The 19,189-nt window shown below is 38.2% G+C and overlaps 3 protein-coding genes across 3 annotated transcripts; 2 read left to right on the forward strand and 1 right to left on the reverse strand.

Annotated features, from left to right (window-relative positions):
• The first annotated feature begins 227 nt into the window (after nucleotides 1-227).
• LOC106134132 (bromodomain-containing protein homolog) lies at nucleotides 228-15,101 on the forward strand. Its single transcript, XM_060950655.1, has 23 exons — nucleotides 228-868; nucleotides 1,227-1,466; nucleotides 1,652-1,795; nucleotides 2,338-2,431; nucleotides 2,658-2,759; nucleotides 3,342-3,480; nucleotides 4,028-4,136; nucleotides 4,961-5,047; nucleotides 5,413-5,632; nucleotides 6,145-6,241; nucleotides 6,517-6,694; nucleotides 7,208-7,371; nucleotides 7,625-7,944; nucleotides 8,445-8,530; nucleotides 8,873-8,999; nucleotides 9,479-9,589; nucleotides 9,928-10,017; nucleotides 10,277-10,397; nucleotides 11,099-11,203; nucleotides 11,762-11,866; nucleotides 12,354-12,456; nucleotides 13,032-13,123; nucleotides 13,514-15,101. The coding sequence occupies exons 1-23, from the start codon at nucleotides 416-418 to the stop codon at nucleotides 13,845-13,847; spliced, it is 3,621 nt and encodes a 1,206-aa protein (XP_060806638.1). The 5' UTR covers nucleotides 228-415; the 3' UTR covers nucleotides 13,848-15,101.
• A 611-nt stretch (nucleotides 15,102-15,712) lies between these two features.
• On the reverse strand, nucleotides 15,713-17,112 carry LOC106134156 (NADH dehydrogenase [ubiquinone] 1 alpha subcomplex subunit 7). The gene is made up of 4 exons (XM_013334125.2): nucleotides 16,914-17,112; nucleotides 16,748-16,836; nucleotides 16,208-16,306; nucleotides 15,713-15,855 (listed from the first exon to the last, which is right to left on the reverse strand). The coding sequence occupies exons 1-4, from the start codon at nucleotides 16,983-16,985 to the stop codon at nucleotides 15,783-15,785; spliced, it is 333 nt and encodes a 110-aa protein (XP_013189579.1). The 5' UTR covers nucleotides 16,986-17,112; the 3' UTR covers nucleotides 15,713-15,782.
• A 349-nt stretch (nucleotides 17,113-17,461) lies between these two features.
• Nucleotides 17,462-19,189, forward strand: LOC132903178 (uncharacterized). The gene is made up of 4 exons (XM_060950708.1): nucleotides 17,462-17,623; nucleotides 17,968-18,020; nucleotides 18,527-18,652; nucleotides 19,058-19,189. Exons 1-4 carry the CDS (start codon nucleotides 17,573-17,575, stop codon nucleotides 19,137-19,139), a joined length of 312 nt encoding a protein of 103 aa, XP_060806691.1. The 5' UTR covers nucleotides 17,462-17,572; the 3' UTR covers nucleotides 19,140-19,189.

The raw sequence follows: 19,189 nt of genomic DNA on the forward strand, positions 1-19,189 counted from the left end.
GATGGTTTTTATGATGGTACTATGACGATTTATATCTATTTTTAGCGCATTTTTATCTATATTACTAACATGTTGAAATCGGCCGCAATGGTTGGTAAACATTTTTGTTTATTGTTTAGTCCTTTATGTCAATAGGCTGATGTAATTTACATCTGTGCTTTAAAAAATGGAAATTTTGTAATAAACTGTCAACCAATGTCAAGTTGTCAAATTACGTTTCTCTGGGTCTGGAATCCGCTTGTCTTTCCCATTCCCCTTTCACTACTAAAATTTATATTTTTTAAAAACTTATTTATTTAAAATGAAAATACGTCGTTGAAACGGATTTGATTATATTGTGTGCCTATAATCAAATAAAAAATATTCATTAGCTTTACCATACAACTAAAATAACATGCCTAATTAAGCAGTCAAAATGGGTTTGGATTTCGATGTTTTAGAATTTTGTAAAAAACTTAGACAGAATCGTCCTCCACCATACAAGTGTCCTTTGGAGAAGTGCGATAAAGTATACAAGAGTTTGTGCGGCTTACAATATCATCTTGTAAATTATGATCACGACAATCCCACACCGGCGACGCCAGCTGTGGCCAGTAATCGAAAAAAGGGCGGCAGAACACGAGCGCCAGTGTCCACAGGGGATATAGCTCTACAGAGTCCTCCGAAAGAAGCTCTAACGTTCGCTGAAGCGCAGAAAGTCGTGCAATTTGAGATCGATGGCAAGATCAGTCGTATACCCATAGACCAGCCTCTCGCGATAATGTCGCTTGATGATTGGGAAAAGAAGAATGCAGAACTTGAGAAACCGATTCCGTTTGTCGAGCCCATTCGAGAACCCCATGTCAAATTGCCTGAAGCTAGCTTTAAGGTAAGATACATTGTTGGTGTAAAATTAATAAATAAAAATTAAAGCATCTCCAAATCAGTATAGTATCTACACAATACTGTTTTTTTTTTCTATTCTCACAATTTCTATAGTAATCTTTTGTTTGTAACGCAAGGAAAAAAAAATGGAAAAAAGTATAACAAATAAAAGATTTTGATTTGAACAAAGTTTAAAGGACTTTTATCTTTCTGCTCTCTATTCCATCTTACTTTTGCCCCAATTGCACCTTCTGCCGCTATGCTTCATGGCCTGGGGCCAGCTCACATAAGTTTACTCACCCAAAATTAACCCAATTTGATGCAAATAAATATATTTGAATTTTTACATTTCACATTCACAGCTTATACCAGACTACAATGAGCGCGTATGTGACGCCCCTGCTCGTCCCAATGCCTATATTCGGTTCATTGAGAAATCAGCAGAAGAGCTTGATGGAGAAGTGGAGTATGATGTTGATGAGGAAGACACTGAGTGGCTGGCCCTCATCAACAAGCAGCGAGTGAAGCAGGGCCTGCCGGTTGTTTCCGTTGATACGTTGGAGCTGTTGATGGACAGATTGGAGAAGGAATCTTATTTTCAGGTGTTTTAAATTTTATGCTGAAAATTTCTCAAAAATATATAATTTTTTCAATTAAATTATATTTGTCTTTAATTGTTTTGTCATGTTTATTTAGATCATATATAGAATTCAAGTAGCACCTGTGAATTGCCTTTGAGTGTTACAAAACACGGTTTTATATTTAATAATAAATAATGTTTCTCCAGGCCTCACAAACAGGGCAGCAGACCGCCGCCATAGTGGACGAAGATGCAGTGTGCTGTATTTGCATGGATGGCGAGTGTCAGAACACCAATGTCATACTGTTCTGTGACATGTGCAACCTGGCTGTGCATCAGGATTGTTATGGGGTTTGTATTATATTAATATTTTTAAAAATTATATTAAAGAAAATGAAATAATATTTATTTGAAACCAAGAACATGTACAATTAAATCACTTAGGATAATGGTGACATCTGCAGAAGTTATTTAACAGTGTGGCAGATGTAAACAAACCCCCACCTCCACCTCTCTGTTTGCTTTGTACCTAATTAATGACAATAATAAAAAAATATGTTTACTACATTTGTATTTATATTTATGAGGGTGTGTACTTTATCCTTAAAATTTTTGTTAACATAAAGATGTGAGGTATATAAAACATCCTAATCTAAATATTTCACTGAGAACTTTATTAGCTGTATGGGTTACAGGTTCATATTCGTTAAATTAGAATATAAACCGCGTAAAACAAAAAAAATTATTTCATTCATAGCAGATGTAACTTTTTGAAGGCAAATTAATAAACTTGACTTTTTTTTCTAAAATTGTGCAATATTGGTGCTATAAACATGTTTTTTCAAAACTATGTAAATTGAGACTATGATTGCAATTTCAATCCTTCATTCAAGGTCCCATACATCCCGGAAGGTCAATGGCTCTGCCGGCGCTGTCTTCAGTCGCCATCGCGTCTTGTCAACTGTGTGCTTTGTCCCAACACTGGTGGTAAGAAAGTTCTTCACTTTTTATTACGCCTGTGATAGACTATAAAACACGCAGAAAATTTACTATTTTAACAATTTATTTTCATGATCGGTTCAATTTTTCCTAAGATAAACCCATTACACACAAACAAATAATCAAAATTACAAACTTTACCTCTTTGTAATATTTACGTATAGATTTAAGCTTTCTTCATCATAGAAGATAAACTTTTCCTCTTCTTTTCTAGGTGCATTTAAACAAACAGATCAAGGCACATGGGCGCACGTGGTCTGCGCGCTATGGATCCCAGAAGTGCGTTTCGCCAACACTGTCTTCTTGGAGCCCATTGGTAAGATACACACATTTTTAAACTATCGCGTTGTATTTGACTATGTGGTTTTCAGTCGCTCAGTGAATACGGATCATTGTAACATGATGAAATGTCTGAGATAAAATAATGGTATGTTATGTGCAAGTTTAATACATATATTATTTTTAAATTGTAAGTTATACACACTGCAAATTTACATACATACATCACATCTCTCTTTTGGACGGTAGGTCTCTACCTAGCTTACTACATCTTTTGTTTTGTTATGATCACCTGCCAATGGATTAACTCGGTTTTCGTCACCCATCTAAATGGAGACTACACCCGGGGTTGCTTTCGTGCGCAAGCGTTTCAAACGCTCACGCCAAACGCCAATTGGGCTCTCGGGCTCCTTAGTACTAATCTAAGTGGGTCGTTGACAATTTTTCCGTCGATGCAACGAGACCGTTTATGGGCGTTTATAGTCGCGTTGCGCGTGGTACCGAATAAAAAAAGATGTTCACGAGTAAACTAGTTTGTTATGACAGATAAACGGTTGTCTAGCTGGTGAGTCATGTATGTATGATTGTATATATATATATATATTATTTATTTACGCAGACTCAATCGAGATGATCCCAGCGGCTCGTTGGAAGCTCCAGTGCATGGTGTGCAAGCAGCGGGGAGCGGGGGCCTGCATTCAGTGCCACAAGACCAGCTGCTACTCCGCCTTCCACGTCACATGCGCTCAGCAAGCCGGGTCAGTACATCATATATTAACTTCAGTTACAGCGCATTGTCGAATTTTTGTTTGGCGCGAAATTTTAAAAAATCTATCTGCGAACTGAACTGCGCTATTATAGGCATAATTGCACGATACATTTTGTTTTTTGGATTTTAAGTTCAGTGAACTTGCAATAAGGTTTTTAATTTTATTGAGTTTTCATTCAGCGGTAAGTTGCACTATTCTGCACCGTCGGAAATTGCTGATGCTTCCTTTAAAGTCGCAGTACTCTGCACGAAGTCTACTGCTTGAAAAATCTTCTACCTCAACCCAAACTGCTAGGTCTAGATTTGACATGTAGGTTCCTTATGTGGTCTAGGGGCGCACAAAGAGAGGATTTCTCGAAATATGTATCCACGAGCTCGGAAATCAACGTGATATTTTTTTCTACGCGGGTTGACACGCTCTGTAGTTTGTCGACTTAACCGAAACATTTCTGAAACTCAACACTGGCAAACTTAAGTTTCAAAAGAAGTTTAATTTCCACAACGAATGAAATAAAATAAAGTGATATTTATCGCAGGCTGTACATGAAGATGGAGGCGGCAGGTTCCGGGCGGGACCCGAGCCAGCCGGTGCAAGTCGCCAAGATGGCGTACTGCGACGCTCACACCCCACCGCACATACTGCAGGCAAGGCATTGCTTATTTCACCATAGAAAAGATTATCTATCGCTAGGAATCATCTCCTGGCGTAAATCCTGATTATATCCTATTCTTTTTGTGACGTGAAAGAAGATGTAGTTACAGGAATAGAAAAGGGTATGTTAAGATGGTTTGGTCATGTGGAGAGGATGAATGAAAGCAGGTTGACTTAGCAGATACACAAAGAGAGTGTGGAGGGAAAGGTCGGAGTGGGAAGGTCTAGACGAACGTATCTTCATCAAATTAAGGACGTCCTGGTAAAGGGTCAGGTCAAGAGTACCCGAAACCGCCGAGTTTGCATGAAGAGAGTTATGAATGTGGATGAAGCGAAGGAAGTATGCAGAGATCGTGGCAAGTGGAAAGAGGTAGTCTCTGCCTACCCCTCCGGGAAGGAGGCGAGATTTTATGTATGTATCCTATCCTCTTCAGAGAGAAGCCCGGGGTGCGCTTTTACGATCATAATCCTGGATTAGGTGAGTTCATCCGGGTGTTAAACCTGGTAATATCCTAATCTCTCCAGGGAGGAGCCCGGGTTGGTTCTGATTTCTGAGTCTCACACACCAGTGTGACAGTCAGGTCACGTCAGTGGGTTGGGGAAACCTAACCCAGCTTGGATTATAGGTTACACTTCCATTTACCTGTATAGGTTTGCTCACAATGTTCACTTCTCAAGTCTTACCTTCTTTGCGAACTTAATTTATCGGCTTTAGTGAACAATGCGATTTATAACTTTAGTTAATACAAATGCAGCTATCTCTAAATATCTGCTAAGCGCGTGAATTGTGGGAAATTTTAATTAATTTATTTTATAGGAACGAAGAGCTCTAGACTCTGAAGGGGATTCGAAATCAGTAGACTTGACAGCTATTAGACAAAAAGGCAGAGAGAAAATAATACAGGTAAGCAAATCAACAAACTGTCAATGACTATTCACAAAAGAATTAAATCCATTTCATGTCACGAACTCGACTAAGCTTTTAACGTCACCCATTTTAAATAAAAAGTGACGTGTTTTTTGCATTAAAATTACATTTTCTAAGAACTTTTAAGCAAATGTTTTTAATTTAATACCCAAGTAATATTCACAAATAGAAAAGTTTCCTCATCTTGTAATTTAATTTCCGCCATATTGTATTAAAATTACATTAGTGTCATTCAAAAACAGTCTAAAGAGCATTGTCAACCCAAACCAATAATAATCACATGTGTCAACACAATATAAAAGATGAGATAATTAAATTATAAAATGTTGTCTTCATTTTAGGCCCGACGAGTCCTAGCACTAAAACGCACATGGTCCCCTGTTGTGTTAGTGCCAACCTTGCCAGCGGAACGGGTGTCGGAAGTGGCTCGACTCGCGCCAGGGCCGCCAACCGCGCGGGCGCAACTCATGAAAAGACTGTTACCTTACTGGACTCTGAAGAGGCACAGTCGTAATGGGGTACCGTTGTTGAGACGGTTGCAGAGTTTGACCAGCCATCATGGTAAGTTTGGTGTTACTAGAGTTAGATTTGGTCTAGCTTTTTCTACGTGATATATAGATGTACAAGCGAGGTCGCAAGGGTAAGATTTGGCCTAGTTTCTTATAGGTTAATGATCGGAACGGATGTTTAAAGTCAAATTTGCCAGTCGCAACTCATGAAGAGACTAAAAGATAGATAGATAGCTTATTTTAGATAATGCTTAATTTCATACCGTTGTTGGAATTTAAACTTTATGAGCGGAATTAAGATCATTTACCTTCTCTGTCAAACTAGTGTCGGTTGATTAACATCCCAGCAACTTTTCCTCGAACATACCTACAGAGTTTTTTCTGAAACAAATTACACAGATTGAGTAAGCCTCGAAGTAAGTTCGAAACTTGTGTCAAGCGATACTAATTCAACGATACTACATTTTATAGTAAATAGTTCTATATAACATCAAAGACCCAGGCCATTTCGAAATAAATTTTGTTCGATAAAAATGGCTTATAAGTCATCTCCTTGCCCCACAGGTACCCGAGGCATCCCAGACGGCACTGTGAACGTCCGGGAGCTCTGCAACCAACTGAAGTACTGGCAAAGGATACGGCAGGATTTAGAGAGAGCAAGGTAAACACATTTTTGTTTTTTCCCCGTTTTTTTACATATTCCATTATTTCTTTACTTCTTATAGTTGCAGCGTGATGTTATATAGACTAATGCCTTCCTCGATAAATGGGCTATTCAAAGCAGAATTTTTTTTCAAATCGAACCACTACTTCCTGAGATAAGCGCGTTCAAACAAACAAACACTTCAGCTTTATAATATTGGTATAGATTTAAGAAGAAGTAAGTAGTAACCTCTAAACTTTTACAATACAAGTCCTCGTTATACCCCTCCCCAGGTTGCTGTGCGAGCTGGTCCGCAAGCGCGAGCGGCTGAAGGCGGAGTACACGCGCGTGTGGGAGCGCTGCGTGCTGCACTCGCTGCGGCCCGCGCGCGCCGCGCTGCACCAGCTGCTGCGCGCGCTGCGCCGCCGCGACGCCAGCGACATCTTCACCGAGCCGGTGGATCTGCAGGAGGTACTCGTAACGTGTCCAATTGTGTTCCTTTTCGTTCTCTTGATTGAATATGTTTTTTTTTTTAATTGTTTTTTTTTTTTATAATGGGTTGACAAGAAGTGTCAAATTGTAATAATTTTCGTCTCTTGATCAAATATGTTTTTTTAATTGTTTTTTTTTTCACAATGGGCTAATATTTCCAAACGATGAATGTGGAGGCAACTGATGAATTTAAATTATTCTCACTCGTCCATTATTGAATGTTGGCTACACCATTAATGCTAAATGCAAACTTCTGGAAGCCATCACCATTTGGAAACCTTTAGGTTTACAAACATAAATATATCCCTTGCGGGGTAAGGGGTAGGAACCTGAATTTTGCATGTATATTTATTTTAATCTTTATCAGGGATTGAAACCAGAAAAATCTAAAAGATATTTATAATATGTGTGTGCATATGCATATATGTACTTGTATGTATGTTATTTCCACATTCTTCTTTAAATAATCTCCGAAATCTATTGATCCTTCAGGTACCAGACTACAGTACCATAGTGAAACACCCGATGGACTTAAGTACTATGGGCAAGAAACTCGACCGAGGGGCTTACAAGACCATAGACGATGTAGAGGCAGACTTCAAACTCATGATAGACAACTGTCTCACATACAACAACAAGGACACCGTGTTTTACAAGTGAGTGACCGTAAAGAATTTTGTCTTTTTTTTATTTTACGCATTAAAGTTATTGTATTCATTTTCACAATATATTATTATCTATGGTTCTGGGCATATTATATCCGTGTCGAACCGACGACATGATCATAAAGTTTATGAGTCGATTATATTTAAAAACAAATTATTTCAATAAACATAAGGCAGCCGACTTGCTAGTTATCGGTTACCATGACTATAGAACGGTTATTTAAAAAACATCTTTTGCTCACAGGGCGGGTATAAAAATGCGCGAGCAATGTCTGCCAATATTCCGTCAAGCGCGCAGAGACGTTCGCGAGGCGGGACTTTCAGATATAGCGGGCGTGGGCTCCGCTAGTTCTAGTCCTGAACGAAACGAGCGAGCAGAACGGAATGAGCGAGCGGAGCGTAATGAGCGAGCGGAGCGCAACGAGCGAGCGGACCGAAGTGAGAGATCGGAGCGCAGTGAGCGAGCGGAGCGTGTCGAGCGAATGGAACGGAGAAGGAGTCTTGATGTAAGGAGCAGAGCCAGCAGAAGTCGAAGGAGTAGCAGTGATAGTGATAGAACTGCAGGTGAGTTTTGTAGTAGCTATTTGTTGCTCGCTCAAATCTGTGAAGTTTGGGTCCCGTATGAATTTATTTATATTTATTCTTTTGGGAGTAGACTAACTCGTAAGTGAGACGGATTTTCGAATGATTATCATGATTATTATTAAGTTGAATTCTAACTGATACTCTTAGGCAAAATATTGTGACTCACAAACAAAGACAAACGCACATTAACAATGTGTCTAATCTGGAGTGCAGTCAGAGTTGCAACACTGTTATTATCTGACCTTCTCAACTTTGTAAAGCCTTTTTTGAGAGACTGTTCACAAAAAGCTTATATGTACGAGTACAGTCGCCTGTTAAGAAACCTTGCCCTCCTATCCTTTTACAAACTATAAGGATGGGAGGGCCATGAACAGGACGTTATATTTCTCTGCAGTTGGCGATTGTATAATAAAACTCTACTACACTTATCTGTTAGAAATATTAAGTTTATATATATTTTTTATTATAACTCGATACAGATACTAGGAGCGAGCGTGGCGTGTCGGTAGCTCGCAGTGAGAGGAGACGCTCCAGTGTACGAGACTCTGACGAAGATAACAAATCGGTAACATTTATATTAATATACTTTCTGTATAACTTTGTAAAAGTTTCAACTTATTCAACTGGAAGATAGTATTTTAATGGGTTTAAAAAAGCTACTTACTACTAAGTATACTAACGATACAATACACGCATACGTGTATTACGTCTTTATAATACGTACCTATATTAGAACAAGTCAACAGCTCAATTAAATTTTCCGACCTACACAGAAAGAAAAGCAGCTGGCAATGTTTTTTCTTTGTTAACAGACAAACATGAAAGTTTGAACTTTTGAAATGTGTGTGCCTTGGCAGCCTTTTACGACACCCTTGTTACTAAATAATCATGATATGTCCGTGTGTAGCAGCGAGACGAATCTCCGGCGGGCGCCGCGGGCCGCAGCTGGCGGCGCGGGCGCGGGCGGGGGCGCGGGCGCGGGCGGCGCGGTCGCGGGCGGATCGCGCACAGCACGGCCCGGCGGCCGCATGACGGTAACGATAAAGACGACTAAGGGGAATAGGGCACCGGACAAATTTTCAGATTGTGTTTGAAAATAATCTTTATTTATTTATATGTAAGATATATCCATAAAAATAATATTTTAATGAAATAAATCTTTTGGAGTATTTAAAAACGTCAAAAATGTAATTTATTTAACATTGCAGCGAAAACAGCACTTTATGTCAATTCAGATCGCGTGACGTTATATGTTCGGAAAACAAACTACAAGCCCAAGTGATCCGTGCTTGGATAATTTAAGTATTTTGTAGTTCTCAATCGTCATCTCCGTAAGATATCTCGCTTTCATCCTGCTGAACGTGGCCTTTCAGTTTTTTCAAGACTGTTAGTTAGCTCTGTCTACCTCGCAAATGATAAAGACATGATTATATGTACATTAGATGAATATCCTAGATAAACATGTGTGTCATTTTTTTAAATTACTTTGTTAAATGTTTTTCATTCATTCCAGAAACTCCGACATCCGGTTCAGAGACGCCCGTGGCGCCGCGCAAGAGTGTGGAGAGAACACACAAACTGTCCACGCCGGAGAAGTCGCCAGTCAAGAGTGAATCTACTACCAGTAAGTTATTATGAACATAAGTTCCATTCTTTTATGCAAAACTTATGAACGCCCAGTTTGTTAAATTGTCCTTAAATCTGTAATTTTCATGCATTTTATCACGTATGTATCCCTTGTACTGTAATATTTCGAAAACTGGTCTAAACCGCTAAGATTTTTTTAAGCTGTGAATTTTGGGAAAACTATTAAATGTAAAGCAGAGAATTAGGAATTTCGTTATTTGTAAACGTATAAAAATGGCACAATTTTATTTTTTGTCTGCTGAAGTATTAAATTTTTATGTAATATTAACAAATTTAACTATATGCTGTAGAAATAAAAATTTTTGTTGTAAACAGGTCTCGGTCTGATGGGAGGTCTCAGAAAGCCGACTTTGCTAGTGTCGCCATCTACACTCGCTACTCCGCCGAAAAGTTTCGGATCTGACGGTATATTAAATAAATTCTTTCAGGCAGATTTCAAAAACAGCATCTTTATCAAGATTCTCTCAGCTTTTATTTTACGCCAAACGCTCCACTGTTTTTACCTAACCTGATTCTTGTAATGCTAATTACACACTGATGTTTCCAACCGGAAATTTTTAATAAGGCAATATTGATTAATAAGTATATTATTCCAATACTTACAGTAATCGTCTAAAATAATAAAATTATAATGTTTCATTTTCAATGTAATATATTTGTGTAGCAACCCTGCCGACGCTGTCGGCGAGCCTCGGGCTGCCCGCGGAGTCCCCCAAGAAGAAGGGCCGCGGCCGCCCGCGCAAGCACGACAAGGGCAAGGCCGCCTCCTCGCCGGACCTGTTCAGGTGAGGCATACATACATATGGTCACGTCTATATCCCTTGCGGGGTAGACAGAGTCAACAGTCTTGAAAAGACTGAATGGCCACGTTCAGCTATTTGGCTTAATGATAGAATTGAGGTTCAAATAGTGACAGGTTGCTAGCCCATCGCCTAAAAAAGAATCCCAAGTTTGTAAGCCTATCCCTTAGTCGCCTTTTACGACATCCATGGTAAAGAGATGGGAGTGGTCCTATTCTTAATTGTATTGGTGCGGCACAGGTGAGGCATTACGGGCTAAATTCTAAAGTTAGAGTCAGTGGTTCAATGGTACCAAAACAAAAAAACGCACGTTGTACAAGTTCAAATCCCACTTCGGCCATGTACCAATGCCTATTTTAGAAGTTATGTTTAAATACTAACCGATGCTCTTATGGTGAGGGAAAACATCGTGAAGAAACCTGCACATTCAAGACAACTGGATGTGTGACCATATACAGGACAGATCACACAGATTGAGTTAGCCTAGAAGTAATAGATACTAACCCAACGATACTATATTTTAAAATACTATAGAAATACTTATGTAGATAACCATCCAAGACCCAGGCCAATCAGAGAAAATTCGTTTGTCATCATGCCCTCGTCGGGATTCGAAACCTTCGGTGTCACAGCCAAGCTCACTAGAGCTTCGCCCCAGACGCCGTGATGATATATTAATGTCCCAGGAACTCCGCGGGCAAGCCGGCGTCTACTCCAGTGCCGGCGTCGTTCCTGCAGTACCGCGGCCCGCCCGGGGAAGTGGGCTCCGACAGCGACCTCGCGTTATCAAGGTACTCACACGTACAAACATACATAAAATGACGCCTCTTTCCCGGAGGGGGGTAGGTAGAGATTACCTCTTTCCACTTGCCACGATCTATGCATACTTCCTTCGCTTCATCCACATTGATAACTCTCTTCATGCAAACTCGGCGGTTTCGGGTACATTTGACCTGACCCTTTACCAGTACAACCATGTAACTTATATAAAAGGATGCCAACCCCCGCAGTAAGAGACGCGCGATGCCGTTTTTATCTCGCGAAAAACGAATGTTGTTTCGCTTTTTATTGTGTCGTGAAACGGGACAGCTATAGTTTTTCGCGCGATGAAAAAGGCTGAGGCTATATCTTTCTACTTGGGTCTTTTTAGAGATTTAAGATTTCCTGCAATTTCCGCATTCATGGAAATTAACGGATTTTTGTAGGTGCAATTTCAAATCGCTATAGGCTATACAAATTGGGCTTTTATTAGTAAAATAGATAAGACAGTGTCTATTTTATGAGGTAATCGGACCAGCCACTTTTTCAGAAACTTCACTTCTCACTTCATTAGTTTCCCCTCCGTTCAGATCGTCCAGCAGCAGCTCGGTGTGGTCTCAGTCGTGTTCGTCCTGCACACACTACGATGAAGACAACGCGTCAGACCACTCCTGCGATCTCTCCACCTCCGACGGGTAACTATTTATATCACATACTAGCATTTGCGCGGGGCTTCGCTCCCTTGGGAAATTCCAGAAAAAAAATGGCCTATGTCACTTCTGAAGATATCTGTGCCAAATTTCGTGACAATCAATCCAATGGTTTTGAGTTTATTCGTTAGAAACATACACAACAATAATACAAATATTTTCCTTTATTTTTAGTGTGAATGTGGTTAAGAAGTTAAAACATGTTTCGCCAAAGAAAAGAAAAATCAATCCACATTCAACTATACCTATAAGATAGGCGTGACCCATCACAAGCTCAAAGTTTACAGGCTGCATTTCCTCTTGGGATTGCGAATTACCGCAATTTCTAGAGACTAAGACTATTTTTGTTTAATATCACTGATCCACCGGAAAGACAGTACACGAATTCCCGAGAACAAACAAATGTCGACCTTAGCTAATTAAGCGTGACATTGACATGAAGCCAAGTTTGGAAATGTATAAAATATCGCAGGTCGAGTTACAACGAGACGCTGGAGTCCACGGTGTCGGGCGGCAGCGGCCCCGAGCGCCGCCGCACCCGCCGGCAGGACCTCGCCGACAGCTCCCCACGCAAGGTGCGCTAATTACAGGTTCTATTCCCTCCTCTCGGATGTCCAGTAGGTTTCTTACGTCCATTTGCTTGAATGTCCCAGCTCCCGAGTGTCAACTTCCCAGAAAGCACACGTGTAAAAATTTAAGAACTATTCCGTGTTGATTTGTGTGAGATTAAACTTAATTAATATACAGGGTTACTTGTTAAACATCAACCACTTCATCGCAGTGCGTAACAATGAAACATATAAATTAATGATAATATTTTCTTTCAAGTGTGGAAATAAAATTATCGGAAATATTATGAAAATTTATGGAACAAATATTCAATGTTGGACAGTAGATCCATTTGTTAGCTAATGGCGGTCTTCCAAATTCTGTTTAAAGTATTTCTTCTCGCAAGGCGATAAAACAAAAATCAGCTACAGTGAGGTCTCCCTTTCAAAATGTAAGCAATGGTCCAAAAAGATTTGGCAATATTTTTCTTGCTCGTAATACTCATTTAACATTCCGCCGAACAAAATGACTGACAAAGTTTACCATAAGATCTGGAATCCCCCATATAGATGTTTCCGATATATTATCATACTGTCTATAGGGTCGCGGCACTCGTTCGTCGTGTAAGACGCCGGTGAAGAACTCGCCGGAACTCCATCTCGAGCCCTTGCAACTCGTGTGGGCCAAGTGCAGGTCCGTATCGAAATTAAATGAAGTTATTTATTTCAGACTGTACGCACATTTAAGTAAAACGGACGGTATTAGCTCTGACACCAGGTAGTTGAGTCAAACTGTTCACGAGAGTCGCTTATACTAGGACTACAGGTTCACGGCATAATTTTTTGTCATCGGGATGTTGGGCAATAAGCCTTCTCATCGTTGAACCATGCATGGATGGACTCCCACTTTATCGACGAATCGTTAAACTATGAAAAATCCTATCGGATCTCCCGATAAAAATGATGTCGCATCATTCGGAGTTTCGGAGAACTTTCACAAAAACGGAAGCACATTGGTTGAATAACTAGCGTACAACGAAATCATACTAGTTTCGCATATCTAACTGTAACGTTTCCATTTCAGAGGGTACCCATGGTACCCAGCACTAATCATCGATCCGAAAATACCAAAAGGCTTCGTGTACAACGGTGTTCCACTGCCTGTCCCTCCGCAAGACGTACTCAACCTTAAGAAGAATCATTCCCACGAACCCATCCTCTACTTGGTTCTCTTCTTCGACGTCAAAAGAACTTGGCAGTGGCTGCCTCCGAATAAACTCGAGCTCTTAGGCATAGACAAGAGCGTAGACCAGGCAAAACTCATAGAATCTCGGAAACCCACAGACAGGAAGGCGGTTAAAAAAGCTTATGGCGACGCCATGCAGTTCAGAAAACAGGTGGATGGAGACGACAAATGACAAAGGTTTCGCTGCAGGTCTCGGAGACCTCCTAGGAATAGAACATTCACTTTTGGGAATTTCTCCTTGATGCATATCAGGACGCCTGATGACACTACAGATTCTAGTGATTAGGTTGGTCTTTTTTTGCTTTTATTTATTTGTTATTTTCTCGTTTTGCAAACCAAATGAAATAAGAGAGATACATCAAATAAAAATGATCATAAGTTTCTAAGTCTTTGTGAAATCTTTACATTAGAAATAACTGTTGCCATACAAATAGCGGGATGGTATGGTAAAATTTATCAAAATCATTCTGTATATAAAGTACTATAAAGGTTAGAAGGATGTGGGGTGAGAACTTGCCGTGTTGGAATATAATATCTATGGATGTAGGTAGGTGTGTTAAAACTATAATTAGAATATAAAAAACGTAAGTATGAACAACATAAGAAACAAAAATTGTAAAGGGGCTATAATAAGTAAAATCATAATGATTAAAGATTAAGGCTAATGTTGTCTTTGTAAGCGTTACAGAATAGGGTAATATTTTAATTGGAAAACGGTATGTGCTATAACAATTCTCTAAGTTTTGACGTACGTGATGTGAATAGTTTGATTAATTTTAAGCCTACTAAAATTTGTTAAATTTGACGATTTTTGCGTAATTAATATTCAAAGATCTGTGAACCAAGTAATCCTTAGACATGTATGAAGCAAAATGAATTTGTATATGTAGTTTTGAATATGCATACTAAACTTAGGACGCCAGCGTATTTTGGAAATGAATTTGAAAAATAGAAAATTGGTGTATTCTTCAAATACTTATATAAAATTTAGACCATCAAACAATATCGTCACAGCTCACAGCAGATATAGAGCAAGAGCCCGTGAACGCCAGACATACCTTATTTTGTAAAAGCTGAAAGTTTCTGTAAATATGCCTCTAGTACAGGTAGGAACGATCCCCACCTATGGTACTCAGGCAGTGGTTGCTTTGGCAGGTAGCAGGTAATAAAGGTATACTTTTTTCAACCTGAAATTCATTAATTTGTAAAGCTCAATTTTTTGATATTTATTTAAATATCAAAAAATTTAGCTTTAATATCAATAAATTAAAACTAAACATGTATATAAATGTCTGAAAAATAAATTATTTTTCTAGTATCAAGATCAAGTAAAATACAGGTGGGGATCGTTCCTACTTGTACTAGAGGCATATTAAACAGAAACTTTCAGCTTTTACAAAATAAGGTATGTCTGGCGTTCACGGGCTCTTGGACTAATAGGATTCAAATTAACATATAAAAAATATGAATTGAGGTTCAAGAGCAGTGCGCCCCCTTAAGTTTGTGTTCATGTTTGGGTTGTATGTGGTTGTATGATTCTGGTAAAGGTGTTGAAAACCATAGGTACAAAGGGTAAATTAAAAGTATCTCCCTTGTTTTTTTTTATTTTGTAATTATGTAGTGGTTGGTATACATGCTGTTTTTGATAAATAAAATGAATTATTGAATAAGTTGAGTTTCATTTTATGGCTCTGTAGCCGGTAAGGTGTTTCATTACAAATTATCATCTGTGAAAAAAAATATTGAACAAGTTTTAACAATTAGTTATGTAGAAATTAAAAGGTATAAAAAAATTGTCAAATAAGGTTCATGATCAGAACAAAATACTCAAGTGTGACAAGCATTTTGCCTCTTAATGATGTATTGTACTTATATCAGGCAGTTTTTTTGTTCATTTATGCAGAAAATAGTAATTAATTTTTAAAAGACAAGGCCATAGGGGTAATAAAAACAACTGTTATTTGCTCAAACAACTGTTGATCTACTTATTTTTAACCTTTAAAAATAACTATTTCAGAGAAATCAAAGAAATTGCACTATTGTAATTTGAAATACATAATATAATTCATATCATTGATCTATATATTTAACTTAACAAATCATAAATCTAGTCATAGTGCTTATCCCACAGGTATACCCTCCCAGGGGTAGGTCGTACATTCACTGCTTCTTTGGGAGCCCTGAAAACCAGTATTATGAAATTAGATTTTTGTACATTACATATTTGCCTTGTGATTGTTGTCATATAAAGGGTTTCACTAATAATATTATACATGGCAAAGTGCATTCATTTTGTCACAAATTACACTTAATCAACTAGAATAATTTATTTGTTAATCTTGAATAATTTAATTACTAATAATAGACTAATCTTTGAAACACATAGGTGAATTTTAAGGAGGAAAATTTGCAGGAAGATTTAGCTTCACAAAAATATTTGTAATTATAAAACAACGCCAAACCAAAAGGAATGCCAAAAATATAGAAAATAAATATTTTTTACAAATTTAATAACTCTATGAAAATACATACCCTTTATCTGAGCTGGCTTCAATGAGCTGCTTAGTCACATCTAGAGGTGGAGCTACTGTCCTTCTTGCATCTCTTGTATAATAATAGTTCTGAGCATGTCTGTAATTACCCATCACATATATTAATATAACCTATTAAGGTTGTGTGTAGAAAGTCCGGCTTAGGTTTATGCAGTTTAAAATCTTTAACGTTTTTTAGTTACTTGTTTGCTTCTATATGAAAACATTTTTGAAAGCCTCTCAGGGAGGTGCAAGGTAATCATGTGCAATCATATGGCATATGTGATTGGGTGTTTTAGAAATAGATTTTGGATGCAATTACACGACAGTGATAATATTTTGTTAGTTTCAGAAAAGAAACTTCTGTCAACTGGCAAAATAAAAATGAAGAAGAATCAGTAGGTGTACTATAAATAGCAGTAATTTATAAAAGCTAAAAGCATTGAAAGGGTTTCGTTGAGCAAGAGTATTGTCCAGTATTTCAGGAAATTCCAAAGGGAGTGAAGTGGAAGGTTTATAATTTGGCACATTGTTTACTTACTTATGCGCCACCCCGTCAGGCAGCTTAGGAGGCGGCTGAGTCCTGTCGGCCAGCAAAGGCTCGAACCTCAAAGCATTTGTATGTTTTCTCTACGAGATAAAACAATATTATTTAATTTCCATCCATAGGTTACATTACATAATAAAAATCAAAACAAAGTACTGACTCCTAAAAGAAAATTTCTAACGGCTTGGAGGACTGGGGAAACGTCCCGTAGCGGTGGTATTTGCTTGCCCATGTTTATTTTTAAATCTAAATGTAAACGAATAGTTGTTTGGATTCAGATTTCACTGAAAAATATAAGTTCAAGTACAATCTGTGTTGAATTAAATTCAACGAGAATCAAATTTTTATTCAATGACAATTCAACTCGACATTGACGTTGACAAAAAACAAGATTTTTTTGTAACGTTACGGGAGGCATTAGCATGGCATGGACAGGCATCTATTTAGAGTTTCCTATTTGATTAATTCGTGTTATAAGTTTCATAAAAAAGAGGAACTAAATAAGTAGAATAAAATACAGTACCTACAAAAATTACCGAGTAAATTTTCTTCAATGATTTGTACATGTACTTATGTACGTATGAATTAAAAATATTGTACATATACCTATATCAAGTTCACCACTAAATTGATTTTGAAAAAAATCATTGGACAATATTATATAAAGGGGCGTGTGCAGGGTAAAGAACCGAGTTAGAGAATATCAAAATTGATAATTCTGATTGTCAAGTTTTAGCTTCGGCTCAGAATAATGACATAGATAATGTTATTATTCTGAGAATAAAATTGAATTGTATTAATTTGAAAACAATATTAAATATGCGGATGTTGCTAAACAATAGCGGAAGATTTAGAAATAATTTATTTGTAGTAAGTTTATAAACTTCATGTAAAATCAGACAGAAGTAACGGCCTGCCAGATCTGCCCGAGGTGGACTTACATAGCCTATATACATATTATAACACCCGCAGTTAATGTAGCTTACCTACCTACTGCAAAAGTAATAAGAGCAATTTTACACCCATAATTTCATTTTAATCGTAACGGTGGCTTATGCTTCAGACTTAGGTAGTAATTTTAGAGAAATCGGACCAATTCTTCTATTAAATCTTCTGGCCAAATGACGAACATCACTGTGTAAATTTAAAAGCAACGATTCTTGATTCCAACTTGGACAATGGAAATTCTAATAAAAATTTACATTATTTTTTAGTACAAATGTATGAGTTCCGTGCCAATACCCGATCTTCATATTCTAAATGAAAAGTAAGTTTCAATTAAATTCTGATTTGTAGGTACAGTTACCTGCAGAGAGACCCACTGTTCATACAAACTGTGGCGGCATCTCTTATCTCTAACGACACACACCAACAATCTTTAGGTACAGGGTATTACCTACAATGGAGAAGGTGACTCGCTCAGCCAATAGTAGCTCAGAGTATCTAAATTTCCACGGATTGAAGCTAAATGCAACCTCCGGTTCAACAACATCGTCGGGATCGCTTTTTCCCGGGCATATACCTACACGTTGCGTAGCTTAGCCGGCTTAAGATCTTCCCTTTTGTGGCGGTCGAGCCGATACATCGCTCCTGCTACAAAACCAAAGCCATACCGGGTTCAAGTTTCTGCTACTATTTATAGTTCGAAAGATCTATAGCTTGATTTTGCAGAAAGAATGAAGGATATTATTTAAGAACCAGTTCTTCCTTACTAACTTATACATTACTACATTGGTGTGATGTTCTTTATTATTCATTTATTACGTTTTGTAGGTGTGTGGTAAAACTAGATTTCCTGTATCCGCTTCGTAAGCCGGCGCCACCCCCACCGTCAAACGAGAGACAATGTTCACTCGCGGGGCAACCCAAAGAAGTGCCGACCGCTTTTTCAAACCTGAGGTAATTTTTTAAACAAATGGTTTTTTACGATAGGTCACATTTATCAGCTGCATAATGACCGGACATTATTTTCCTTGTATTTTTAAGTTAAACCGAAGTGCAAGAGAGAGATGAGACTTATGCCTTGTCCATAAATTCAAAATCTATGGTTTTCGACTTTCGTGGTGCCTTGTAGCATACGACCCGTTTGCGCTCTGAGGAGCCCCGTGTCCACCCGTTTCCTGTTTGATCCTGGTAAGAAGGAAACCTTTACCACTTTGGATGATGTGCTAGGAACTACGCGCCACCAGTTAATATACAGTCTTGGCTGAGATCCGCCTATTTTCATATCGACTGCCTTAATTCAGTGCATAGTTTATTTTTAAATTAACATACCTATAGTAATATAGTTTCAAAATTTTTTAGAAATGACATCTTAGATAAATGGAATCAGAAGCCCGAGAAGGACAAATACAAGGAGATGGTGAAACACACATTCACTTATTAACTAAAAAAATGTAAAATGTATCGTCAGTTTTGTTTTTAAATAAAATGCCG

This window comes from Amyelois transitella, chromosome 22 (assembly GCF_032362555.1).
Source record: "Amyelois transitella isolate CPQ chromosome 22, ilAmyTran1.1, whole genome shotgun sequence".
NCBI classification, from domain to species: Eukaryota; Metazoa; Arthropoda; class Insecta; order Lepidoptera; family Pyralidae; genus Amyelois; species Amyelois transitella.

Bases quoted from the DNA above. Each gene is read 5' to 3' on its own strand.
- LOC106134156 (XM_013334125.2), bottom strand. From the start codon at position 16,985: ATGGGCAAGCAAATACCACCGCTACGGGACGTTTCCCCAGTCCTCCAA. The intron at 16,307-16,747 runs GTAAGTAAACAA...GGGTAATTACAG, and splicing joins CCTGACGGGGTGGCGCATAA to ACATGCTCAGAACTATTATT. The intron at 15,856-16,207 runs GTATGTATTTTC...ACTGGTTTTCAG, and splicing joins GAAGCCAGCTCAGATAAAGG to GGCTCCCAAAGAAGCAGTGA.
- LOC132903178 (XM_060950708.1), top strand. From the start codon at position 17,573: ATGCGGATGTTGCTAAACAATAGCGGAAGATTTAGAAATAATTTATTT. The intron at 18,021-18,526 runs GTAAGTTTCAAT...TACGTTTTGTAG, and splicing joins CTTCATATTCTAAATGAAAA to GTGTGTGGTAAAACTAGATT. The intron at 18,653-19,057 runs GTAATTTTTTAA...AAAATTTTTTAG, and splicing joins ACCGCTTTTTCAAACCTGAG to AAATGACATCTTAGATAAAT.
- LOC106134132 (XM_060950655.1), top strand. From the start codon at position 416: ATGGGTTTGGATTTCGATGTTTTAGAATTTTGTAAAAAACTTAGACAG. The intron at 8,531-8,872 runs GTAACATTTATA...GTCCGTGTGTAG, and splicing joins CTGACGAAGATAACAAATCG to CAGCGAGACGAATCTCCGGC. The intron at 9,000-9,478 runs GTAACGATAAAG...CATTCATTCCAG, and splicing joins GGCCCGGCGGCCGCATGACG to AAACTCCGACATCCGGTTCA.